At 39.2% G+C, this 27,646-nt stretch overlaps 2 protein-coding genes across 3 annotated transcripts; both read left to right on the top strand.

Annotated features, from left to right (window-relative positions):
- Positions 1–16: 16 nt before the first annotated feature.
- On the top strand, positions 17–25,499 carry DHX29 (DExH-box helicase 29). Of its 2 annotated transcripts, XM_065045220.1 has the most exons (27): positions 17–253; positions 2,230–2,303; positions 3,092–3,205; positions 3,745–3,874; positions 4,233–4,375; positions 4,996–5,121; positions 5,558–5,684; positions 5,961–6,122; positions 6,561–6,726; positions 7,775–7,898; positions 8,303–8,899; positions 9,617–9,760; positions 9,854–10,030; positions 10,625–10,765; positions 12,215–12,359; positions 12,575–12,695; positions 13,626–13,710; positions 14,312–14,400; positions 14,949–15,077; positions 15,868–15,943; positions 16,555–16,779; positions 17,663–17,799; positions 18,452–18,545; positions 19,265–19,567; positions 20,209–20,340; positions 22,361–22,457; positions 23,419–25,499. In XM_065045220.1, the coding sequence occupies exons 1-27, from the start codon at positions 76–78 to the stop codon at positions 23,466–23,468; spliced, it is 4,086 nt and encodes a 1,361-aa protein (XP_064901292.1). In that variant the 5' UTR covers positions 17–75; the 3' UTR covers positions 23,469–25,499. The 2 variants fall into 2 exon arrangements, with proteins under 2 accessions (XP_064901292.1, XP_021141125.1); XM_021285450.2 differs by lacking the exons at positions 17–253; positions 2,230–2,303; positions 3,092–3,205; ... (3 more) ...; positions 5,558–5,684; positions 5,961–6,122 and having other exon boundaries at positions 6,561–6,722.
- Positions 25,500–25,922: 423 nt separating this feature from the next.
- On the top strand, positions 25,923–27,359 carry CCNO (cyclin O). Its single transcript, XM_065045228.1, has 3 exons — positions 25,923–26,226; positions 26,299–26,484; positions 26,642–27,359. Exons 1-3 carry the CDS (start codon positions 25,978–25,980, stop codon positions 27,125–27,127), a joined length of 921 nt encoding a protein of 306 aa, XP_064901300.1. The 5' UTR covers positions 25,923–25,977; the 3' UTR covers positions 27,128–27,359.
- Positions 27,360–27,646: the final 287 nt, after the last annotated feature.

The following is a 27,646-nucleotide window of genomic DNA, read 5'->3' as shown; positions in this document are numbered from 1 at the left end:
AGGCAGGGGGCGGTGCCAGGGGCAGTACCCGTATGCAGGGCCGAGCGGGTGGTTCCGGTGCAGGCCGGGGGTGCTATGGGCGGCCGCAACAAGAAGCCGCGGGCGGGCAGCGCGGCACATACCGCCTGCGCCGCCACCGCCGCTGCCCGGGCTCGAGCCGCCGCCGAGGCTGGCGCTGCGGCTGCTGCGGAGGCGGGTAACCGAGCGGCGCCGCGGCCGCCGCCCGCCTGCAAGGAGCCGCGTGTCAAGCAAGGTACTGGGCCCCGCAGCGTGAGGCGGCCCGGCCGGGGAGCCCCTGGAGCGACTGCGCTGTGGGGAGGAGGGCGCGGGTCCCTGGCGGCTGAGGGGTGCTCCGGCTGGCCGGTGGCCTGAGTGTGCCTGGGGCTCACTGCTGCGGGCCTGGCGGCACCGGGCCTGCAGAGAGGCGCCTGGGATCCTGCCGGCACGGGGCCGATCGGGCCTGGCCTTAGCCCGTCTCGCTTGCTGGGGAGTGTCCCTCAGCAGATGAGGCTTGTTGGTATGAACGTGTCGGGTTGGTTACAGTCTTTCTTTAGCCTCTTGGCAGTTCCCGTGGAGCAGGTGTTGGTGTGACACTTTTCCCATTATATGTGATCAAAAGCAGCATACTGTGGATTTGTGGTTTTTCGTTTGGGTGTGTGTCACAAAAATAAAAGTCCAGAGTGGTTCTAGGGCCGGTGGCACTTCACCGGTGTTGGGTGAGCAGAGGGATGGCTGTTCTGGGTGCAGCCTGGAAACTCAGTGTTCTGCAGTGCCGTGAGATGTCTGCCTTCAGTAAGCCAGCTTTGCCAGAACTAGCTCAGATAGCTTAGAACATCAGTAACTGCTTGTGTTGCAGACTATAAGCAAATTGTGGAATGGCCATGCTGATTGAGGTTGCAGCTTTTTAACAAAAAGTCTTTCAATCCATTAATATGTTCAGGAAATCTAAGTTAACCCTGCTTTTACGAATTTGGGTTCTGCTAAACCCATTTTTTGTGTCTCCCACTCCTCTAATGCTCAGTTCTCTTCAGAAACTATTCTGCTTGTCTCCCAGGTTGTCTGCTATGGTGAAGAAAAAATCAGTGTAAGTGAAAAGCAAGTTAGCATGGTCTAAATATTATCTCGTTGCACAGCCTGCCAGTAAGTGCTAGTGACTGACTTGTGGGTGCAAACTGCTCTTGTAGCTCATGACCAGAGGTGACCACTTCTTTTCTGAAATGTGGTTACCTATGCCCAGTCCTGATCTAAAAATGGGCTTTCCTAGAGCCTCTCTGTGGGCAGCCTCGCACAGGCAAGCTGTCCAGCAGAGGTTCTGGGAGGCAGCCATGCCTTCTGGAGCACAGCTCTGCCCCCCCTGGGGTGGCACGCAGCCTCACCAGGCTGTGGAAGCTGTGAGGTTGCTCAGTTGTTACCTGTGCAGTGCCAGAAACAGTATGTGTGTTCTGAAAATGATGGACTCCAACAGCAAGCTGTGTGTTGTGAGAAGCCAAACCATTCCGAAGACAATAAATAACTTTATGAATTAATGTTTTTTCTAACAGCTGCTAAATGGCAAGTATTTAAGAATGGGCACAGCAGATCAGACCAAAGGCCTCTGTAAACCAGTGCAACCTCCTAGATAGGGGCCAAAAGCAGGTACCTAGGTAAGAATAGGTTAGACTTGCAGTGATACTTCATAAGGTATTCCCATGTGCTCCACCAGTTGTGCCTAAGGGTCTTCTGTGCAGGTGCAGTGTTTTTTCAATCCCTTCCCGGACTGATTGCTTTCTTTACTATGTTGTCCTGTCTGCCTTTGGATTTAGGTAAATGTCCAATATCCACAGCTGTAGTTGCAAAGAGTTCTGTTATGTAGCTATGCACTTTGTAAAAAAAAAAAAAACCCTCAACAGCCTTGCTTGTTTTGATCTGCCACTAGTTTCCCAATTTGGCACTCCTTGTTCCAGCATTGAGAGTGAGTGAGCAGTCAGTCAATCCTGTTTCCTGTCATTGCACTACTTGGGATTTTATGTTTTGTCTGCTAAGAATCATACCCTTCTTCAATATTCCTGATTCAAGGGCCTTACTGCACCATTGATTATTCTTATAATTTTTATGTACCTGTGTTATTTCTGGCAAATTAGTGTAATATTTGCTTGCACTAACCTGGGTGATGTTTGGTCTGCTTTAGCTACTGTAAACAATGTTTTCTCTGTTCTATTTATGTAATTGATGGTTATTTGCAATTTGCAGGTCCAAAAACTTACAGTTTTAGTTCAACGACAGATTCCAGTGCTGCTGCAAATCTAGATAAATCTGTTCTTAAGGCAAGTATCTTGTTTAGCTAAAGCAGCTTTAGTTTTCATAGTATTCTTCTAGCTGGGTAAAATATTTCTGCATCTCTTTTTTTAGTGTTGTGCAGATAAATTGCTGAATTTGTTAAACATTGACTGCCTTGGGCTTGATGTGTTTGGGATTTTAGGTGTGCTTTGAGAAGTGAGTAAACTAACATGGCAGGAGAACCTCTGTACTTTTTAAGTAAGAAATTATATATTGCATGCAGGACTATTAAAACTATGTTTGGGGCTTCTGCTGTGCATATGGGTCAGAGGAAGAATACAGATTTTGTACAACAAGCAGCAAACAAAGCTTGGTGCATGTTTTAGAAGTTATTAAATACTAAAATTATTATTTTACTAAAATTATTTTAAAAAGCCAGATAGGAAGGAGAGTGTCAGAGGTAGTATCTTGATGACCAGATTATTTTGTATTACTTCTTTTAAGTGGAGGGGGAAGGCCTTGTTCTTCACAGTAGAATTTTTGTTTAGTTTCCTTGCAGTATTTCCTTTGACACACTAAATTTCCTTGAACATGTAAAGGGGCCTCTTCTGTGGTAAGGAATGAACTCTTCTATTTCAAGTAAAAGTGTATAGCTTGCAAAAATAAAAAGGTTAAAACATGTCTCTTATGCAAGGAATGTTTACTGTGCTTATGGAAAGCTGGAAAAGTTGGGATTTGAATGGCAGAGATTTCTACACTTATTTTCTTAGAGCATTGGTATATAATAAAAATGTGTAACATTTTGCTTTGTATCAACTGGTTTTTCTCTGTGCAGGTAATGATAAATGGTAGCTTGGAGAAAAGGATTATTGATGTCATCAATGACCATAAAAAACAAAATGATGACAAAGGAATGATTTCCAAAAGACTTACTGCTAAGAAACTACAGGTGAAGTTTAAAGTGGTGTTCTCTGACTATTGTTTATTTAGAATAAACAGTTTCTTTTATGGTATTCGGATCATGCATCATACCACGTTTCTGCACATAGCACAAGCCAGTGTAGCATGCTTTACAGTAGTTACATTAATGTTTAGTTAATGGGATAGATAAGCATGCTTACTAGGAAAGATACATCTTTATGCCTTCAGTAACTGAAGACACTGTTTTCAGACAGGATAGAGGAATAGAACTTAATCTGAATGTTGTAAGTTTCCAGCATATTTCATTCCATATAGCTGCAGAATTGTAGATTTACCTTTCTAACTGGAAAGTATGTTCTGTGCAGAGGCTGGAATGCATATTTTTTTGTACATATGCATACATATTTACAATAAAATTATAAACAGTATGTTCAAAACGGGATTTTATACTCAGCCTTCTGATATATTAATTCATGCTGTTCACCTCTATTTAATACCAGTTACCTGATAGGTGGTAAATAGGAGTTTACAAGCTAGATTAAATATTAATATTTTCTATCTTTATAGGATGTATACATGGCTTTACAAAGATTCTCTTTTAAGACTGAGCACATTGAGGAAGCAATGAAAAATACACTTTTATATGGTGGTGATCTTCACTCTGCACTTGATTGGCTTTGTTTAAACCTTCCTGATGGTGAGTATGGCACCAGAGAATCCCTGCTCTGGCATAGGAATGCTTCATAGTAGTAATTAATGATAGTGTTTCCCAAAGACTCGTAGTCATCAGTGTTCATTGCCTGGATGCACTGCTGACTGCTTCCGGGATATTTTTGTTCATGTATAAGGTCTTGTAGACCTCTTGTTTCTGCTGTTAGTGTCTTATGAAAGTCCAACAAGCAAATGCTGATTTATCTAAATGCTAGGGCCTAGGTTTATTTGAGGCATGCTGGTTTTGTTCTATGATCTTCTAGTTGGCTCCCAACACACTTCAAAAGATTTTCAGTAATTATTATTGACATATTCTGTGAATGTTTTTTTTATTTATTTTGAAGATGCCTTACCTGAAGGCTTTAGCCAGCAGTTTGAAGAACAGCAACAGAAACCTAGAGCAAAATTTTGTTCTCCTGTGACAAAACGGGAACCACCACCTCGCATAGTGGATAACAAAAAGAAAGAGAATGGGCCTGCAACTAAGGTAATATGAGACATTGATTTGTATTTACTGGGGGGAAGAGAGGACAAAGTTTTCTAAAACACAGAATTTGCCTTCACTTCCTACACTAATGTGGAAAACTTCTGAAAATGTGAGTGACAATTACTAAGCACACTATATTATTTTGATTTCAGTGGAATGGCCATTTGAAGGTAATATTTTTTTGTTTGGTTGTTTTTTTGCTTAGTTGTTTATTTGAAGTCTTGAGGGTTCTTCATAGTTCATTTTTGTGGTAAAGCATAGCTTAATTTTCTCCCAGAATGGGTTAATTCTGCCACTCTTTATGTGCTTGTGTGGGTTTAATTTTGCCTGCATACTAAGTGTCTTGATTTCTGTGGCTGTTGAATCTTAAGCCAAGAAATGAAAAATATTTCTTGCAAAAGTAATTTTTTTCTTACAGCAGTTATAATTATGCAGGTGTTAAGATCTATGTTTACCCTGATTGGAGATGTTTGCTCCATGGTTATTTTTGTGTTATTTATGTCATGTAATGTAGTAGATATATAAAATCTTAAGCAATAGTTCCGAAATACGGACAGAGGAAAGCGTTAGTGTTTTTACTGACTGTTATCATTACTTCTAATTTTCATTGCTCTTCGTAGGAAATGAATGTAGGGAAAGAGAAAGAAGTGAGTATGAAGGAATGGATTTTGCGATATGCTGAGCAACAAAGTGATGAAGAGAAGGATGAGTCTGTGAAAGAGGCAGATGAAGAAAAGTTTGACCCAGTAAGACAGAATAACATTTCATGGAAGTCTTTAAAAAACTAACATGCCTGTCACATCTGCAAGTAGTAAATCTGTTTGTTAAACACTGGGGGTTGAGTACTTTTTTTGTCATCTATTTTTACATTTGCAGGCTAGTGAAGGGGATATGTGTTCAAACTTCTCTCCGAAGTTGTTCTTATTTTCTGCTCTGGGTTCAAAATATTGAATGCACTGTGCTGTATAGAAAAATTCTTGAAACATGTTTCAGTGAGATTAGAAAGGTGACTATCAAATACTGAGAGGTTTTGACTGTTAGTTACATAAAAAGTAATTGTTCCTCTTTAGTGTAAGCTTGGCGTAAAGGACAAAAAACCCCCCACTTTTTCTGTTATGAAGCTCATTAAAGGTGGCAAGCATACGGTATTCAACTTGTAATTCATAATTTTGTTTGAAATAGAATGAGAGATATGTACATCTGGCCGCCAAGCTTTCAGAAGCAAAAGAACAAGCAAGTATCTCCAAGCAAGACAAAGACAAGCAAGGCCAGAAGGCAGCACAGGAGAAAATACGAAGAATTCAGCAAGGTAGAGCTATGCAAGTCATGTGCGTTTGATTTTGTGGCATGCACATCTGTTAGGCAATTAAGTCTCTGAGTCAGACTGAATTGATTTCATCATCTTTTATACCACTGTGTGTGAATTGCAGACTTTTCTGAATCTATCCTTTTCATCTGGGTCATACTCTAAAAAGTCAGTAACGTTTTACTACTCCCGTTTTCAGGTGCTCAGTGTGAATTAATGACTGATCTTTAAAGAATAAATGCTTAGCAATTGGTGTAAGTTGTATTCTCTCTCTGACAGAAATGGCAGTACTTGAAGAACATCCAGTATTTAATCCAGCTATAAAGATTTCAAACCAACAACAAAATGAAAAGAAAAACACTCCTTCACCTCAGCCTCAAGAAACCACTTTGAATTTGAGTTTGCTTGAAAAACCTGATGGTGCTGCAAAGGAAGACAAAGGTGTGTTGGAAATTGCCCAGTACAAACTTTGTGTACTACAAATTTCCAGTATTAGTTCCTGTTTTTACTAGGTTGTATTACATTGCAGTACTAAGTCATCAGACTCTAATTGTGGGAAGGGCAGGTAGACTACCTCACTTACCAAGCTGGCGTTATGGGGTCTATATTTGTTGTAGTTGTTTATATTGAAAGCTATTTTTGCCATACTTGTCATATCTAAAATTGAGTGAGGAGGTTAACTATGGAGCTAGATTCTGTTTCTATTGTCGCAATCTCATATTTTTAAATTATTTTCATTGTAAACCTCCAAACTGTTACATTATTTTCTAATAAGCAACCTTTAGTGAAGGTTCTTAAAGTATTGGGTCATTAAAGATGGCAAACAATAAAATAAAACCAAATTTAGGAGACCTAAAATGTATTTTTATGTTCTTGTAGTGAAAAAGAAAGAACCTCTAGATATAAGAAACTTTGATTATAGTGCTCGAAGCTGGACTGGCAAATCTCCAAAACAATTTTTGATTGACTGGTGCAGGAAGAATTTTCCCAAGAGCCCAAATCCTGCTTTTGAAAAGGTTCCAGTTGGAAAATATTGGAAATGTAGGTATGTACTTCCTATAAACTTTACATTTTCCTTTTGTTTCACTTAAAATAAGTGTTGGCTACTTCTGTATTGTCATGTTGATCCATATTTATGTGACTATCGTGCATTTAACCCAAGCTTTATTTTAGTCCACCGTGAAGGTTTCTTTCTCTGGATAGCTCTGCAAAACTAACACTTAGGCTGGACACTGTTGCAAAAATAAGATTCTAGTGAATGATCCTGTAAAGAAGGGATTAGTTTTTAATTCTGCAGTGAACCTGTGAGATAACTCTGGACAATTAACTTCTTGTATTCTTATTTGAAGTAGCACATTAAATGATAGGTATTAAGCATATGAATACCAAAGCCCTTTGGGACATGGTTTAAAATAAACTGGAAGTTAGAAATTTGTATGAAAGCTACCATAAGTTTGTAACCAACACAGTTCAGTATCAGTGATTTTTAAATGTATTGTAGACAATGAGCCTATAATATGTTGACCTAAAGTAAAATACAATCATGTACAAATAAAGTAGACACAGCATTACAAATGAGTAATGCTTCTTGAATGAACCAAGTAAAAGAAGCTGTCTTCCAGATCAGGTTAAAAGCTACTAATACACTCTTCTCCAGGGAAGATGAGAAATTTGACTGCTGGTCTGCCTGGCATGTATCTGTTAAATAGATATTTGCATCTCAATAGATCATTAACTGTCATCTCTTCTATGCTAAGTAGTTACAAGCACACAAACATTTAGTCCTTTCCAAGCAACTAACCTTAATTGTGATCTGTAAGTGTGTAAGTACTTCTGCTTTTAAGAAAATGAAGAAAATTAAGGAGAAAAAAAAAATAGCAAATTCACTGCTGTAATCTGCTGCTGAAAATTTTCTGCTATTCAAACGTGATCAGCTGTTTCTGTTTGCAAAACATTATTAAGTAACATTAAGTTTATCTAGTTTAGTTTCTCTATTTGAATTTCACCCTTATGTTTTAAACAAAAACATTTAACAGATGTGCTGTTTTTATAAGTAAGAAAAATTAAGATGAATGCCTGAATTTGTCTTTAAGGGTCAGGATTATCAAATCGTCAGATGATGTAATGACAATGTGTCCTACAATTGTGACAGAAGATAGTATGCAAGCACAACATCTAGCTGCTACTTTGGCACTCTATCATCTAACCAAAGGACAAGTAAGATTTTCACCAGTAATACTGTTCTTAGCCTGGAATCTGCCTTTGCACTGATTTGTTACAATATCTATAGCTAAATTCTAAAAACAGTTAAATGAATTGTTTCCCATTAAATTATTTTATTATATGTTCATTTGCTTTTATCTACAGTCATGCTTATGTGCTATGGTGAATAGGGAGGGAATTTTTTGATAGTATAACTGTTCTTTCAGTGTTGTAAAGAATGCATGCCAGTTGGAAAAAAGTGTATTGTTGACATTTGTTACTGTTTTCATAGTTTCTCCATTTAGAAATTTTCATGTTTTGTGGCATCTTTTGCTACTCAAGTTGTTTTACACATAAAATGTTACTGACACTACTCAGTAGTACATAAAGGAATTTTTTTCTGCTTTTTCCACCTGAAGTCAGTTCATCAGTTGCTGCCTCCTACCTACCGAGATGTCTGGCTAGAATGGAGGGATATCGAAATGAAAAAGGAAGAAGAAAACAAGATAGAAACCAATAAACCTCGTGATAACTTTATTGCTAGATTATTAAACAAACTCAAACAACAACAACAACTACAATCTGAAGACCAACCAAAAGTATCTGAGGGTCCTGAAGATTCCTGGGAAAACTTAGTTTCTGATGAGGACTTCAGCAGTCTCTCCCTTGAGACCTCAGACACTGATAATTTGGAACCTTCAAGGATTTTATTCAAAAAGCTGCAAAGTTCCTCCAAATACCAGAGGCTTCTGAAAGAGAGACAGGAGTTACCTGTGTTTAAGCACAGATACTCAATTGTAGAAACTCTTAAAAAGCATCGAGTAGTTGTTGTGGCTGGTGAAACAGGCAGTGGAAAGAGTACCCAGGTGCCCCATTTCTTGTTAGAAGACTTGTTGCTAGATGAAGGATCAAGTAAATGTAATATTGTTTGCACACAACCACGAAGAATCTCAGCAGTGAGTCTGGCAACCAGGGTTTGTGAAGAGCTAGGCTGTGAATCAGGACCAGGAGGAAAAGTAAGATGTCTGAATTCCTTTTTGTAGTCTTGATCAAATACAGGAGGCTGGATTGTTGGTACAAAGTAAAAATGTAATTTCTTATACAACTAGATAATGAAACTATTTTCCTATGAAAAGGGCTTCTTTGTATGTCAGCTGTTTCTTTCCAAATTGTCACCTGTGAACATCTGGGTATCCATATATGATTTCTAAAATATCTAGAGGGTGATTCAGAGCAAGAGGGTTTTGTAATGGAGGTGGTCAAACATTGGAGCAGATTGCACAGAGACTGTGGCATCTCATTATGGTTGAAGAAAACTCTCTGAATGATGTTCTGAGCAATCCAATCTGGCCTTGGGTGAGGCCATGCTTTCAGAGAGGCCCCTTCCAACATAAGCTGTTATTCGAAGAAAACTAAGATTCTCTGTGTTTTATGATAAACTACTTGTGCAAAAATATTTTTGTTTGAGGACTGTGAAGAGCCCTGAAAAGAACAGCAAGTTTACCAGCTCTTTGCCACCATGGAGTTTTAGGTTTTGATGTATTTTCCCTTTCTTAAGAAAGGAAAGAGTGTGTATGAAAAAATGGTGTAGTAGCCATTCACTACACTGTTAGATTAGCAACTTGTACAATGTCTGAATCTAACAGTGCCTAAATTTCACTTCATTTTTAATATCTATAGCTTACGTACTATTTTAAGTTACTCCTATATTGTTACTATCTTTTTTTTAAAAGAATTCCTTGTGTGGATACCAAATTCGTATGGAATCAAGAACAGGAGAAGCCACCAGACTACTGTACTGCACAACAGGTGTCCTGCTTCGGAAACTTCAAGAGGATGGTCTTCTTTCAAGTATATCTCATGTTATTGTAGATGAGGTTATCAGCTCTTACTGTTTTACAGAAACTATAGTTATTCTGGACCTTTGCTTTTACTAAAGCCTTACTATAGATATGTTTTTCCAATTCTAGGTGCATGAAAGAAGTGTCCAGTCCGATTTCTTGCTAGTTATTCTGAGGGAGATCTTGCATAAGCGTTCAGACCTGCATCTGATTTTAATGAGTGCTACTGTAGACAGTGAGAAGTTTTCTAGTTATTTCTCACACTGTCCCATTTTAAGGATCTCAGGGAGGAGTTACCCTGTTGAGGTAAGTAAATGTTTTTTTGATTATGCAAGGCTCTTTATGCTTGTATACAGTGTTCGCCTGGTTAGTCTCCATTGGAAATGCATCACTTTTTTCTTATACGTCTTAAATGTTTGTTTCAAGGACTCGTAACTCTTTCCTTTTTAGAAAATATCAAATATCTTCAGTGCTTTGAAGTACAGGATTGTACTTTTATTTATCTGATGGATTTGTTATTGATTAAAATCAGTTAATCAGTGACACTTTGATTTTTCTCTACTTAACCTAGATAGAAAGGAAAGCATTAAAGAATTTTCCCCCACACCCTGGATGCAACTTTGTCATTACATTCTTATGTATGTCTCTCATGCATGTTGTATAGGCTATCGTAAACATAATAATGATCATGTGAAGAGGCACGTTAACAAACTCATAGCAGCTCTAAGTTTAGGTTTTAAGAACCCTAGGGAAGATTAATTTGAAATTTGCAAGATCTATTGTAAGATTAAAAGGGAATGGCATGTGCTGTCTAGTTTCATATATAAGCTTTAAAAACCAAAGAAGTTCCTGATTAGTTTTTGATGTACCTTGTATTTCTTCTGTGAATTTTCACTCAAGGTTTTCCATGTTGAAGATGTAATTGAAGCAACTGGCTATGTCCTGGAGAAGGACTCAGAATATTGTCAGAAGTTCTTGGAGGAGGAGGAGGAAGTAACAATAAATGTCACTGGGAAAGGAGGAGGTATTACAAAGTATCAGGTAAAATAGGCATTACTAGTTTGGGTTTGGAATTTTTTTAAATTAGTGTGTCAGTTTATCTTATAAAATGTGATTGGATTGTGTAATATCAAATATTCTGTCAACCATTGATAAGACAGACACAATGGCATTTTCTCCCAAAGAATTATATCAAGTAGTGAGCCTACGAATGGAAGAGGCAAGGCCATATCCTTCTTAGCTGAAAAACTCCACAGATCCTCAAACTTGGCATGCCAAATGAGATTATGTAAATGAGATTATCGTGTAGAGCTTTTTGGTTTTAACAGGCTGTGGCTAATCCTGTAGGTACTATGCAGTGACAGCTGTATGTGCTTTTGGATCAAAATTTTTGATCGGAAAAGTATATGAATGCTGTCTGACTCTAGGCAACTTAGGCCCTTCATCTGGACTGTCTATATTTTGGGTAGATACCTGTCTACTCTGACTTACTCTCTCAAAATCTGTGCAGGACCACTTAGTGCTTTGCTGAGTTTTTATTTTTTTTTTATTTCATTTTATTTTTTTTTCCTAGAGTAGTAGTAAACCCCATGCAACACAACAGCATCCTCTGGTTGAAGCCCACATGCTCTCCTGAGTGTTCCTTCATCTTTGTGGTTTATTTCTGTTGAGTATTCAGTGTAGAAGGATATGTAGTAGCAAGCTTCTTTAAGTGCATTGGTTAACAGTGAAATAGTTTATGATAATGCCACTTAACATAGAAGCCTTAGGCAAAGTATGTATCTGTAAGGTGTTTATAAATGTCTTTATGTTCTGCTAACTCTCTTCCTTCCCCTTTCCTTCTGCTCCAAAACACAGCAGGAATTGCTGCCCAGTTCCATTTTAGCTTTCATTGCAACTATTAGTTGAGAAGGGTAAGGTGAGGGAGAGGAGAAAGGGGAGACTGCTTTTTTACACACCCCAAAATACAGGGTGTTCCAAAAGATGGACCAGATTTCATTCACTGTCTTGTGAATGACTGAGGCTGGAGCCCATTTGTGTGCTCAGAGAGGCAGGAATAATTTGGAACTCTGTGCCTGGCTCTTTCAAGTGGTAAGAGTTCCATTCATCGGCATTTTGTGGTTGCAAAGGTATAGGGATTTCAAATTTGGTCCATCTTTTTGAAATATGCTGTAGGCTTTCTATACCATTTTGAATTGGTACCAGCTGGATGCCAGATACAGACCTGGGAACTGTTTTAGTTTGTAAAACAGACTATAAAGTACTGTTCTCACTGTCACTTAACAGTAGTAGATACCTACACACAGCTTATGTAGGTGACTGATTTAGTCTAACGCATGTGGAATTTGGTGTGAAGTTAGTCTGTTAAATCTGTCTTACCTCACTCTGCTTTAAGAAACCTAATCTGAGTGACAAACTGACCTTCTGCTCCCTTACCTTCTTCTTCTAAAACACTGAGAATAATATTTTTTTCCATCCTTTCTTTTTTAGGAGCATGTCCCCATCCAGTCTGGATCTGGTATCGATTTGGCTCCTTACTATGCGAAGTATAGCAGTCGTACGCAACAAGCCATCTTCTATATGAACCCTTACAAGATCAATCTTGAACTTATTTTGGAGTTGCTTGCATACTTAGGTATAGTCTACTTCTTAAGAAGTTTATATACTTGGGGCAGTCCTTTGGACTTATTTTCCAGTGCTTTCTGCTAATGATGAAGTACTTCACTTCATTCTTATACGAAACATCCTAAAAACTGCTTATCACAGAAACCAGAATTAGTTCATCTTGTCAAGTGAAACTGTTTGCAAATGTATGTTTGTTTTAACTATGTCTGTGCTCTAACTTTCCAGATAGAAGTCCCCAGTTCAACAACATTGAGGGTGCTGTGCTGATCTTTTTACCAGGCCTTGCTCATATCCAACAGCTATATGATCTCATTTCAACAGACAGAAGATTTAACTTGCGTGATAGGTAATGCAGATATTTTTTTATAATTAATACTTTAACCTGATTGTCTTGTTGCTTTTTAAGGCCTGCTATTCTTGAAAAGGGAAGCAGTTATACTTCTGAACTGCTTGTTCTACAAATATACTTCAACTGTCTAAAAATGACACAAATGAAAGTGACAGGTACTTAGAAATGGTGCTATAATCACTTTTTTTTAATTTTATTTTTCAACAAACTGACTTAATCACAAAGAAGCTGACTTCTTCTTTTCTACTTCTTAGGGTAAGGAAGCTGCCGTATCTGAGCTATAGCTTTCTGGCTTGCTGTTCACATGGAAGCGATAACTTACTGTGAAGAGATCCAGAGGCAGTAACCTGCCAAGAGAAATGGCATAGTTTTAGTAACAGCTTTGAAATTTATTTTGTGGGTAACTTAAAGTTAATGACACAGTGGTATAAGAAGAATGTTGAGGTCAAACTCTAAAGATTCATAGGTGGGCTGAGGCGTCCAGGCTTAAGAGAAGGAAAGTACAAATCTCTGTGCCTGTCTTCTCTCTGAAGGCCTTTATTACTCAGCCTGCAAGTTGCATGTGTTTATAGTTCTGTGCAAAGTTTCTGTTAATGGTCCTTGTCTTAGGAGCACAGTGTAAAGACCTCAGATTCATGAACACACTTACTTGCTAGACTATTGGTATAAGTTAACCTAGAGTCCTGCAATAGGAATTTGTTTCCTTCATTGCCAAATAGAACATCCATATGAATTAACGGTGTTCCTCTTTCCTGATAATGTAATAAAACACTGAAGCAGATTGTCATACCTAATCATACAGACTTTTACTTTTTCAAATGTCTGTTCTAGTTGCTTCCTCCAAAATGTTGTCATTGTTCCAGTCTAATTTTTTACTGTATTTTAATCTGGTAAGTGTATGTTAATTTGTCTAATTTCTTGCTCTAGGCACAGGTTGATAGCTTTGCACTCTGTTCTTTCAACTCAAGACCAAGCAGCTGCATTTACAATACCTCCTCTTGGTGTTAGAAAGGTATGATACATTCAGAAAGGCAAAGTTGACCACTGAAAAGAGAAACTTTCTGTGGGTGCAACTTTGAATTGTTTTAAAATCAGATCATAGAGAATTACACAATAGCCTGTTGTTCCTGGAATTTTCTCACTGCAAAGAAACAATTCTTCTGATTTGATGCTTAGTAGGATGCCGTGAAAACCTTAACAGTAATCAGACGAATGCTTAAACCTAATAATTTTCTAAGAGCTTCTTTAGTTGTTCATTTCCTGTATTTTAACTATTTTTAACCACTAGCTATAGATTTTATCTAGGAAAAAAGTATTTCACTTACTGTCAAACTACTTAATTAAAAGTTGAATAATTTTGGCACATACTAGGTAGTAATTTTGATGGATTATAAAAAAAAAAGTGAATGTGAGATTCTCACTTCTGATTCTTCGTTGGTTGGGGAAGACTAAACCATTTCCCAAGTAGTGTAGCTTTTAATACTTTGTCAGTTTATTTAAGGAAACTTTTTTTGGTTAAAAAACTTTAACCAAACTTATTCTATATTATTGACAAGGGCAAAAACTGTTAGACAGACATCCAATAATTCTTTTACTTGTTACTTCTTTTTCAGATTGTTTTGGCGACCAATATTGCAGAGACAGGTATCACGATACCAGATGTTGTCTTTGTAATTGACACTGGGAGAACAAAAGAAAATAGGTGAGATTTTTGTTTTCATCAATTATACTGGGATTACTGTAAATATTTGGAGGCTAGTACTGGGAGAGTTTTGTAGTACCCTTGTTAAACTCAAGTTCTAGACAAAAAAAAAAAATGAGCTGAGTTCCTTGAACAGCTTTCAGTTGAGTTCCAAGTTTGGGATGAATCTTTGGATTTTCAAAGAGTGTGAAGAACAACAGAGGGAATTGTTCACAGATATGGTGAAACATGATTAAGTACTGGGGTTTTTTTAAGGAAAAATGTAGATCCTTTTTATGCAGAATGTGTTAGAAGGAACAATTCTCCATTTCCAGAGAAACGAACTGATACAATAGCTCTTTCATTTTCCAGTTTTTACTTTCATAATTGTATTAAAGGTTCTGTGATACACAGTTTCTCCTCAGGTATGCCTGGTTTTCAAAACTAAATACAATATTTTCAAATATATGCTCTTTAGAAATAGTATAATTATGCTGGTATTTAAGTTAAATATACATCTAAACTTAAATTCTGAAATCTGAATGGGCACTTGCTTTATAATTTTTAAGGTATCACGAAAGTAGTCAGATGAGTTCCCTGGAGGAGACCTTTGTTAGTAAAGCTAGTGCTCTGCAGCGACAAGGAAGAGCTGGGCGTGTTAGGGCTGGATTCTGCTTCCGAATGTACACAAGAGACAGGTACTGTAAACTTAGCAGGATTTTGTAAATCAAATATCATTGTCTTCTTTTCTGTGCAAAAGTGTTGTTGAAATTCACTCCGGTTACTGCAAACTAGAAAGGTTAAACTAAGAAATACAGATAATTTGAATATCTTATGAATAATGAGTTATACTATTTTTTTTGTTTCCTAATAAAAAAAATAAATGCTTAGTATCTCTATAAAGTGTTTTCAAAACTAAAGGAAAAATGCAGCACTATGGAACTGTATAGGATGAGTTTTTAACAATATCTACTGCCCTGCATCAAGTATACACAAACTTACCTCATGAACTTTGAATTTTTTATCAGACAAATGTGTAGATTTCTGAAGTGGTATCTCTATGAATAAGAGATGGGGAAATATCAAGTTATACAGCACTTGCAGAATTAGTTTCTCTTACTGTAGTGGAATAACCTGTTTCCTGCTTTCAGCTGAGAAATAGTTAAGGTAAGGTGTTTTGACATAACCAATGAAGTGTGCATTTTAGCCAAATGCAAGACTTTCCATTTGGGAGCTATACATTTTTAGGATTTGTTCTGTAAATCAGGGGTTTACTGCCTTTCGCTCTCACTAAAACTCCTGCTTTCCAAGGTACCACACACACCTTAACTGAAAGGATGTGCACTTTACCTGTATGTTAAAACATCTGCCACTCCCCACACCTTTGCTTCCAAAAAAAACATCTGCAAGGAATGAGCATATGAAACATGAGTTTTTAAGTTGAATTCAAAGATTAAATGGTGGTGCTGTGTTTGTATGATGTTGCAGGTTTGAAAGCTTCATGGAATATTCTGTTCCAGAAATATTACGTGTGCCTTTGGAGGAATTATGCCTTCACATTATGGTATGGTTTTGTTGGTTTGTTTTTGTTGTGGGTTTTTTTATTTTTGAGTTACTGACCTCATTAGCTAAAAAGGCTTGGTCAGGCAGCCCTGATCCAGTGTAATTAGTCGGCAGGAGGGAACCCAGTATGTGTTGTGGAAAACGCAGAGCACACTGCTAAGTGAGAATAGCATACAGTATGTTCCTGTTTACCTCAGAATGGTAATACAAACTTAGTTAAATAGCCTTCAAACTAATTTCTGCTTAAGGCAGAAATTCCATTCGCTCTGTCCCCATCCTGAGCAGGGTATACATGGGAAAGCTGGAAATCTGGCAGATTAGTGCCAGCCTGAACTGCATCTCAGCAGGTTTGACAGCCTCCTGCTCATCTATCGGAACTAGCGAGATGCTTCTCTGGTCAGTGGTCATGCCATTCAAAATCCTTCCCAACAATGAAGGTCTGTTAACCTGATACGGGGCATGTCTGTGTTCTGGGAACAAAGAGGCTGGTTTAGAGGGGAGACAACATGGGGTTTTGTTTGGAAAAACAGCCTTCCTGTTTCCTTTCTAGCTGCTATAAAAGTTTATTATTATGATTTTTTATATTGAAATACATGCTCATTCACTCCACAGAAATGCAATCTTGGCTCCCCTGAGGATTTCCTTTCCAGAGCATTAGACCCACCACAGCAGCAAGTAATTGGTAATGCGATGAACCTGTTGAGGAAGATTGGGGCTTGTCTCTTAAATGAGCCCAAGTTGACTCCATTGGGCCAGCACCTTGCAGCCCTTCCTGTCAATGTAAAGATTGGCAAAATGCTTATATTTGGTGCTATATTTGGCTGTTTGGATCCTGTGGTAAGTGAAAAAAAAAAAAAAAAACACATACATACATACATACAAAATATATATGTGTGTATATATATATATATATGTATATATATATATATATATATATATATATATAAAATATAAATGGTTAACTCTACCTTTAATGTGATTTCTTGCAACATGTTATTTTTGAAAGGATGATGTAAGAAGTTGTAATGTTTGTTTTAAGGTGAGGGTACCTGGACATCATGTCCAAGTGTTCTTAAACTCCTAGGTACGGTTCACAAGGGCATAGTCAGATTTAGTCTCCAGTTCCAGCTGTTACATTCCCAGGGAATATGATACCTAAAGAGAATGTCCTCTTATATGTGTGTTAGACCAACCTGGATTAACCCACAGTTCGTGTAGGCCAAGAAAGTTATTGCAAATTAATGTATGTGGTAATTTATTATGTGAGAACTGTGGCATAGTTTACACTTTCACCTCGTGCTAATTTGATGCAAATTAGGAGGAGACATGGGTGTATTAGTTGCTAAAAACAGAAAGTTAAAATTCTTTGTTCTCTCAGTTTCTCCTGTTAATGTGGTATAATTAAAACAGATGTTTAATTTTACACCTTCACTGTATCATATTGGGTATTGCTCTATCATATGAGAAACAATTTCATGTGAGTTTTCAGATATTAATGATTTTTTAAATTGGGGTATATAGGGCACTATGTGAGCAATATCTTTAATACAGGAAGTTTGAATTCTACATAGGAAATTTTTAGAGAGGTAAGTTTTCCTTAAGACTTAGTAGAAGATGAAGTATCATTAAATATTACTATAACAAATAAAGCTATTTGTGTGAGAAACTTGAAAGCTTATAAATAAATACTCTTAAGTGATGTGTACTTTACTAATTGCAGGCAACTCTGGCTGCTGTTATGACAGAAAAGTCCCCATTTACTACACCAATTGGTCGAAAAGATGAAGCAGATCTTGCAAAATCATCCCTAGCAATGGCAGTTTCAGACCATATAACAATCTACAACGCTTATCTGGGGTAGGTGATATAGTTCTCCTGTGCTTATAACTAGATGCAGATAACTTAAGTAAGGTAGTTCTGTAAAGAATCCTTAATAAGTATCTTCTCTTGAATTGCTTGCACCTGAAGTTTTTCTTTTCAGATTAACAAGATTGCCAAATAGTGTAACACGAGAGTGGCTTCCTTAGTACCTTGTCCTTTTACTCCTTTGAGGTATGCTTGCACACATACAGAGGTGTACTCTGTCTGTTTACCCTAGGATTTACAGTGTTTTGTTTGCTGTTTGTGGTATACTGACCTGAATATTTTGGTTTTTGAGAAAGTAAAAATGTATTTATTATAAAATACGACATACTTTTTTTTTTTTTTAGGATATTATCACTAAGTTTCAGAAAACACACCTGAATTTTGTTTCAACTGTCAAGGCAGACAAGTGTATATTTTTTTATATAAAATTAGCTTATTTTTGTTAGTATCTGCCAATTTGTTACAGGCATATTCTCTAGAGTGCTTTTAGACCAGCAGCTTTGTTAATGCCACTTGTTTCTAGTTTTGAGTGGAGAATGCTGACCAAAACACAGTAGTGCCATTTAACTTACTGCCACTCTCATGTCGTTGTACTCTTGATGTGATTATTCTTGATGTAACAGAACAGGATTTTTTTCCGTAGGTGGAAAAAGGCTCGACAAGAAGGGGGTTATCGTGCTGAAATGACTTATTGCAGAAGAAATTTCCTCAACAGGACTTCACTGTTAACTCTGGAGGTAAACCAAATAACATATCTTTTGAGTCCGGAGCATAATTAAAATTTCCATCTGAAAACATCATGCTCTTTTAAAATGGTGATATATCACGTTTACTGTTTAGACAAGACAAAAATAAGCAGAATTTTGGGGTCTAATGAAATGTACACCCTCAGCTAAGGTAGCTGTGTCTGCACTTGAGATTTGATATGCACACTTTGCTGATATATGCATCTCTACAGTCACCGCCATTGGAGAAGCTAGTCCTTACTCCCACCAGAGAATTAAAACTTAAGAATTAAAATATGTAGATTTGATATCAAGAATAACAGAAGGACAGTTAGTTTGAAAGACAACCCACAAACTTAGGTAAATGGCCTTTTATTTTTTGTTAGAAAACGTTTTAATTCGTCTTAACTATGTAAATTTGGGTGACTGAGCTTTCCTACGTAGAAGTGGATATTAAATGCAAATGTATCTCCGTTTTAACTACAGGTGAGAGATTTAGTATTTGCAGTATATATAGTACCATATATGTAATCCTATGTTCCACATGAGGGTTTTTCTCATAGAAACAGCCAGTATTCCAAAGTGGTTGTGGAAAATGCAAGTGTTTTTCTAATAAGAGATTTTTCACCTGGAGAGCATGAATTTTTGGAATGGAGTCTCATTGCCTGCTGATGAACTGGAGTATGTACCTTTTTAAATTCAGAGTTTTACTAATACCTTACTAATTTCAGGATGTGAAGCAAGAACTCATAAGGGTGGTGAGAGCAGCAGGGTTCACAGCACCTACAACGCAATGTGGATGGGATAGAAATGGAGCCACACAATCCCTTTCTCTCCACGAAATAGCTCTTCTGAAAGCTGTGTTGACTGCAGGGCTGTATGACAATGTAGGAAAAATATTGTACACAAAGTCCGTGGATGTTACAGAGAAGCTGGCTTGCATGGTAGAAACTGCTCAAGGCAAAGCACAAGTGCATCCCTCCTCTGTAAATAGAGACTTACAGATGTATGGATGGCTCCTTTACCAGGAGAAGGTAAGTGAAAATAGTGAATGCAGCTGGTAGTTTGTGTAAAGGTGGAGTTATGCCACTAATATTAAATAGCATACACCAGTGTTAAGTATGAATGAATGTCTTGTTCATCCTAAGACAGTAGTATCTAATGATCCTGAAGTCCATACAAATGGGTCAAGTGAGTTCTGAAGAGAAAGAAGTTAAAGCTGAACATGATTAACAAATCTGTTCATCGTGAAACCGGTAGCTATAAATGAAAGTACCTTTCTGTTACTTAACAATAGTGTCATTGACTTTTTTAATACAATGCTGTGGATTTTAATGTGATCACTTTAAGTAGTAATATGTAGTAATAACACTTTTAAGTGTGATTTTTGCCCTTTTTTTTACTGTTCTAAGCAGACTCTGAATTAGTTTTGAAATTGTGGATTTAGCCCATGTACTGGTAACGTATAAGCCTGTTACAGCTGATGTATTTTATGTGGTCTAGAACATATGAATAGTCATTGATTGTTCTGTGTACCACTTGTGTTGACTATATCTAAAATGAAAACAATGTATTCTTTGCTTTTAAAAGTAGTAATGAAATTTAGTGTTATAAATTTTATGTGGTTTGGGTTTTTTTGTTGTTGTTTTTAACACTTGTGTTTGTTTATATGCAGGTGAGGTATGCTAAGGTGTATTTGAGAGAAACTACGTTAATATCCCCCTTTCCCATTTTGCTTTTTGGTGGGGATATAGAAGTCCAGCATCGGGAGCGTCTCCTGACAGTTGATGGCTGGATCCATTTTCAGGTACATTGGAGTGATAATCACCTTTTGTGGTTCTATGGGTTTTTGCATTACACAGTTGATGTACAAGCTTAATTCAAAACACTATATACATGGGATGAAGACAAGAGGGAAGGGAGGAGAGGAGTAAAGGAAATTATGGGAAATTTTGCATACATGTAAATTTTAGCAAATCATACTCAAAAGAATCGGCTTGTAACAAATCAGTTCCCTCTGAAGAAAGTCGGTGTTCTTTCAGAAAAGGTATTGGAAATGGATATAGACTAGATCTTGTTTCATAGAGCTGGTACTGAAAGCAGATGTGTGCTGTCTTATATTACCCTTTCATACAGTCATATAATCAAATAAGTATATTTTAATCTTTAAAATAGTATTTATTGTGCCTTGTAGCCCAAATAGAATTATTTGGGAAAGAAAAAAATCCATATGGAAAAAATCTGTTTGCTTGTGTTTCAGTTGTTTGGATTTTTTTGTTTGGGTTTATTTTCTTGTTGTATTTGGGAATGGGAAAACTGCATTTTCTTAGCATATTTTTTCAGACAAAATTTACAGGTGAGATACCAGCATCTTCTGTAAGTTCTGTTAAATGGCAAATATTGGCTTTTGCCAGCGCGCCAGCTACTTGGCAACAGTTTCCCATGCTCACGTGGGCCCTGTTACACTCAAGGAAGACTATAAGCTGCAAAGCACTTAAGTTTTTTGCACTCCACTGATGCAAGGAGGCAACCATCTAATTTAATTCACTGTTTATGCATGTGAAATTTTAAAAAGCAGCTCCCTTGTGGGTTTGTTGAACTTATGGTCCCTGGGTGGCTACAGATTGTGTAGTTGCTGGGCTGATGACATCTTGTGGTATGTTTCATAATTTCTGTTTTTCTACTGAGTTGCTAAGCAGAATATGCTGCATTTTTTGTGTTTTTTTCCGTGATACCTACTTATTGTACCACAGGCAGTATGTAAACGAAGACTGGAATGGGAAGGTAGGGATAAAATGAAGGATTCCTGAAAAGTGCTTCAGCTTTAGATACCCAAATTCCTAGTGAGATTTGGGAGAGGCTCGTGATTGCTTTCTCAGGAGGCTTGGCAAACCTGAAAAGGAAAAATGTAGATATTTTATTTCAGGCATAGATTAATGTGTACTTTTATACACTGGAAAAAAACAATTGGAGTAAGTAGGACATTGGTAAATTGATAATTGTGCTATGTGCTAGTTGTTCATGATGCATGTGGGAACATACTCACAGGTAAGAGGGTGTTACAGAAGTTCTGTTTCCCATTGCAGAGACCCAGGCATGGGTTCCAGAAATTCTTCTAAAATAAATGATTTATTTGCAGGGTACAGTGTAGAACAGCTTGATCTAGGTGCCTCCTGGAGGGGGACTCTCAGAATAAAAAAAAAGGTAGACAATTGTACCATCACAGTCCAAGTCCCCACCCCTGTGCATCACTCTGGGCTAACTGCAAAATTAGAGTCTGGGGTCTCCCCATTCTTATTGGATCTCTTCATTTTTGTTGGGTGGGCTGTCAATTAAAGTTCTGACCTTCAGTTACTATGTTGCACCTGCAGCTGGAGAAAATAAGTTACTGGTAATAGCCAGAACATTTTTCTGTTTTGTCTTGTTAGGTGCAGTTCTGTTCCTTTACCTATCTACAGGGATGCAGCTACCTTTATCTTCCAGCTTGCAGATTCTCAGGCCTTTTTTTCGCTTCACGAAGCAGAAAGTTTCAAAGGTTCACAGCTTAAGGAAGCTAAGCTAAGCAAACTTAGTTACGCTAAGCAAATTCTATGTTAACAGTTTCTAAACAATCTCTACAAAAGGCAGTCTATTCTCTAACACAGGGCATAATGGAAGTCCCGTTATTTCATGAATATGCGATACATGTGCTTAAAATTAATTATATTTGTAATGTTTGCAGGAATCTTGTTGTGAACTTCTGTTAAGATGTAAGGTAATCTTTTAATCTGTGTTTTGTTATAAAATGCTTGAGTAATGCAGGTGTTTGTCTTCTCTGTTCTTTACAGGCTCCTGTAAAGATAGCAGTAATTTTCAAACAGCTGAGAGTCCTTATTGAGTGTGTTTTAAAGAAGAAGCTTGAAAATCCTAAAATGTCACTTGAAGGTAACTTTATTACTGCATTGCTGACACTACTGTTAAATGGATCTTGTGGCAAATCTGAGGAGGTATTAGTATACTGCATCCTCACCCAATAGGTTTAATGTGACTTGAATATCATTCCATTGTCCTGAGATGCATCCAAAGAGTCATTTGCAGGATGCAAATATTACATGACTCATCCCAGATGCGTGAGGATCTGCGCAACTGATGTTTTAAAGTTGTCCCTGATGATGTTACATTCAATGTAGCAGCAGTAATGGCAAGGTATGCATCTCAAAACAGAAGAACATTGTGTGTGATGAACCTCAGGCATGGATGAATTTTAAGTGTTATGCAAGTTGTCTCTCAGTTTAGGTTAGTGATGGAGAACTGCGTGTTGGCCCCCAAAGTAAGGGATAGAGCAGGGGGTGTCAAACTCATTTCTGCTGGGGGACACATCAGCCTCGCGGTTGCCTTCAAAGGGCCGAATATCGTTGTAGGACTGTATAAATGTAGGAGCAATTACATTTATACAGTCCTACAATGACATTCGGCCCTTTGAAGGCAACCGTGAGGCTGATGTGTCCCCCAGTGAAAAAGGAGTTTGACACCTCTGGGATAGAGGAGCACAATTTAAACTTTCAACAACAGATGTTCAGAAGAATATTGTAGGTGGGGGAGAAGAATGAGAGTTCCTATATTATCTGTAGTTAACCCATCACTTTCACAGTCTCTCTTGTGAAATATAGAAATGGCCACAACCTGTTCATTGAGGAATTTTATAAACTTTCTAATTATGTGCTGTGGACATACTGTTTCCTCTTGCTTTACAAATGGAAATCACTTGTCTGGCTTTAGAGACTGGCATAGCCTAAGACATTAAGATGTTAACTAACTGAGAGTTGGACTTGTGATTTTCTTGGGTTTTGAGAATCAATTTTTAAGCTCGCTCTTTTCCACTGACAGTGTTTGTTTTCTTTTGTAGATGACAAGGTCTTACACATCATCAAAGAACTGATAAAAACAGAGAACTGAAAACAGAAATCAGTAACAAACCTGAGTTTCAGTAATGGTACTCCGGGATTAAATGAAAGTATTTAAATGCTTAGTGTGATTGATACCAGCCATGATTGGAAAGACTGCATGATTTTGCATAGGATTTACCTTTATATCATTTTTGAAGATGAACATTATGTTTTAGCCTTTACAATACATATGGTGCCATTTGTCTGACTGTATGATTAGTGGATGGAAACAGTTTCTTTTCAATATAAAAACAGCTGTGGCAAATTCCTCTTCTTGTTTCATGTTTAATGTACCAATCATACCATCACTGGTGCAGACTATAGTAATGATTGAAGATTGGGTCCTGAATCTCAAGTTGAGTAGAATTCCATTAGGTGTATGCGAACAGAAGGCACACATTATGGGGATTTTCTAAGTGGCAATTTTTATCTGTGAGTGTTAAAGCAGTACATCTTACAGATGTCTTCAGTTTTCTGTATGGTTTACATTAAGGAGATGCTTTATAGAAAAGTAGTAGGCACTGCTGTGAACAGGTGCTCAGCTAGACAAGTGTACTGATTACAGGTGCTCAGCTGGACAAGTGGCTGTACAAGTCCCTCCCCTGCCTCTTCTCAACTTGTTCCTCCCTGTTCACCCTGATCCTTGTCTCTCGCCCTCCTACTGTAATAAGCACAGACCTGCAAGCCTCCTCAGATGATTATGATGTTCTTCCCCCTTTATTTGTCAAAGTTCAGGTTGGCCACTTTAAGTTTCTTTAATGGCTCATTAATCAATGACTGAAGCCTCCTGGTCTTCATTATTTTCTCTTTCACTTACACACAGATACGCAAACATTGTGAGTTTTTCTTCTTTTATACTGAATGTTCTTCCACCATGTAACCTAATGGACTAGATGTTCTTAAATTCCACCTATCCACACCATTTACAATTATGAAGTGATATTTTAGTTCACCAACTTGGCTTTCAAGAATGAGGAGTATTTTTTTGAGGGGGAGGGTTTGCCATTAAACAATTGCAGTCCAGTGGGAGGTCTTTCTGTACAGGCAGAGGCATAGTGTGGAAGATTTTTTTTTTTTTTAAATCTGAAAAATACTGACTTCATACAGCAGAGGTTAAGAGTATACAGAAAAGGCACTGAGGACAATGCCTGAAAATACATGGAGAATACCCAGTTAGATTATCACAGCAGAACTGCTACGCTAACATTAAAAAATAAGATGAAAGTAAACCAGCTTGTGCATTGGTACCTTACACTCAATTCTGGAACAGGCAAGTTTTCCTAAATTTTCCCAAATAGCATTTGCTAAGAACTCTCAGGGAAGAATGATGGCATCTGTTATCCTTTTATGGATTGTGATAAACTAGTAGTAGTGCTGGTTTCCTGGAAGAGGTAGGAACTGTTTGGTGGTGGGTTTTTTTATTGCAAAGTATATAACACTTATACAAGGAAACATTTCAAGATAAATCTGTACCCTGAATAACTTGCTAGATTTTGTTCTAGTTGAGGTCTTTTATATCCTTTGGAAACATTAATTAGAAATATACATCGCTCATTCAACAATGAAAAAGCTCCTCTGTTTCTTTGGGATTTGAATTTTGCTTCTCAGTTGTTGGTTTTAAATGGCTAAATCCTAGTTAAAGTATTAATTGTCCTTGAGTTATTCTCCCTTCATTGACTGTGATGAATAGGAAATATTTGTTCAATTTACGTATGGTAATGTTGAAATTCTGAGGCATTCTTTATGTTCTTCCAGCATGCCCTGCTTTGTAATATTTTAAAGAAATAGCTTTTGTCAGTTGCTATTAAGGGGATATATTGTAATAACTATGGAATTGCACACTCTCTGCAAAACAGATGAAACATGTCACACTGTGGTGTACAGATGAGCACAGTTATCTTAGAATTAAAAATAAGCAAAAAAGAGACTACACTGGCTTTCTGCTTCTGCAGTGTACATGAGTAACTTTTGTGCCTGTGTTCTTTTGAGGGAACAAACTTTCTCTTTAGTTCCATTTATTTAATAAATACTTCTATTACCACCTTTGTGTTACTTTTCTTGGGCATTTTGTCAGACACAAGACCAGTATCAATGAATCTTTCGCACCATAGTCACAGCATGTAGGGTTTTGGTTTTTCATTTTTTTAAAGGTGGAATTCCACTTATTTTAGTAGTGGCAGATGGAAGATGCTGCACTTTCAGCTCGCTTGGTGTGACTGGTTTTCTGGCACTTCTGCCCGGTTTCCCTCTGTCCCTTCCCGAAAAAGGGGACCATGCAGGGCCCTGTCTGCTGGAGGTCGCAGGCCCTCTTAAACCGGTGGAAACCTTGAATGAACAGCCAGGCGTTTTGGTAACGCGGTTCCTTTTTGGCCCTGTTGCGGATTTTGTTTTGGAGACGACGCTCCCGGCAGTGCCGGTGGCGGCGGGGGGGGCGCGGAGGGAGGCGGGCGGGATGACCGCTGGGCCGCCCCGCCGCTCAAATAGCGGCCGCGGCTCACGGCAGCGCAGCCGCCCCCGCCATGGTGACCACGGCGAGAAGGCAGCGCCCTGGAACCCCGCGGCGTCGCGGCCGCGGTGGCTTCACCGGCCTCTGCCCGCGGCGCCCGGCTCTGTGGACGCAGCCGAGGACAGCGGAGGTGCCGCCGCCGCTGGGGGAGAGCCCGCAGGAGCTGCAGGCTTTCCTCGACTACGGGGAGAGCTGGTACCGCTGCCACAAAGGGCTGGAGAGCCGCTTCCAGCCGCATGAGCCGCTTGCCTGTCAGCCGCAGGTGAGGCAGCGGGGACGACGGCGGGGGTAGCCCGGTGCCCGGCCCCGCCTGACCCCGCTCCTGCTGCCGCAGGTGACAGCGGAGGCACGCTGCAAGCTGATCAGCTGGCTCATCCCGGTGCACCGGTACTTCGGCCTGTCCTTCGAGGCTCTCTGCCTGGCTGTCAACATCCTTGACCGCTTCCTCACCACCACGCCCGTGGCCGCAGATTGCTTCCAGCTCCTGGGGGTGACGGCGCTGCTCATCGCCTGCAAGCAGGTAGGGCGGCCCCGGAGACTGGCAGCTCCCACAGCCCTTCTCAGGCACCCCGAGGGGCTCCGGTGCCAGCTCAGCCCCAGCCGGGCCAGGCTCCGCACCCTTTCTCCCCACGCTGCTTCCCCGGCTGCAGCATCCCCACCCCCTCTCCCCTTCACAGGTGGAGGTGCATCCCCCCAGCGTGAAGGAGCTCCTCACCCTGTGCTGCGATGCCTTCACCCGCCAGCAGCTCCACAACCTAGAGCGTGTCATCCTGCACCGCCTGAGCTTCGACCTGGCGGCACCCACTATCAGCTTCTTCCTGGAGCACTTCAGCCAAGTGCGGCTGCAGGTGCCGGGGGCCGACGCGAGGGAGGCAGCATATGCCAGGAGCCTGGCGGAGGGTGTAGCGGAGCTCAGCCTGGCCGACTATGCCTTCGTCAAATACACCCCTTCCCTGCTGGCTGCTAGCAGCCTGGGGCTGGCAGACCGGCTGCTACAGCACCGCAACCCCCTGGACCTGCGGGTCAGCGGCTACCCTGAGGGGCTCCTGCGAGACTGCATGGACCACCTGCAGCTCCTGGTGTCTCTGAACAGGCGGTTCCTGCTGCTCCTCCTGCCCCCTGAGCTGGCCCAGAAGTGCCCCTGGCTGCGGGGTGGCCGCTGACTGCGGGGTGTTACCGGCAGGGCTGTCTGTCATTTGTACCTCAAGCAACCACAGTGTTTGCCTCGACCTTCACCTGAGCCAGCTCTGTGCAGGCTCGTTGTTTGTGCTCCGCAGATCTGATGTAGAGTGTGATCAGCTGAGCGTTGGTGTCACTGGAGTTTTGAAAAACAGATCACATTTTGTGTACGATGTTACTGTATGTCAGTTGCACTGTCCTTTGCTGTTTTTTAAAATCCAGTGTGTAAATAATATACACAATGCCAAGTACTGTATTATTTATTTGGAGGAAGGTCTATAGAGGTAACAGTGGAAGAACCAAATGAACATTGAATAAACTCTTTTTGTACTTGTCACCTGTACTCATTTAATTGCTGGTGGTGTGTACATTGCTGGCAGAGGAAACACATTGGCACAGAAGGACCAACAGTTAATTCCAGTCGCCACGAAATAATTATGCCCGGTAGTGTCATTCCCCACTTCAAACTGATATGTGCTGACTTGGTCACAGCTAGGGGGGAA

Source organism: Columba livia, chromosome Z (assembly GCF_036013475.1).
Source record: "Columba livia isolate bColLiv1 breed racing homer chromosome Z, bColLiv1.pat.W.v2, whole genome shotgun sequence".
NCBI lineage: Eukaryota > Metazoa > Chordata > Aves > Columbiformes > Columbidae > Columba > Columba livia.
This window is presented reverse-complemented; position numbering and strand designations above follow the sequence as displayed.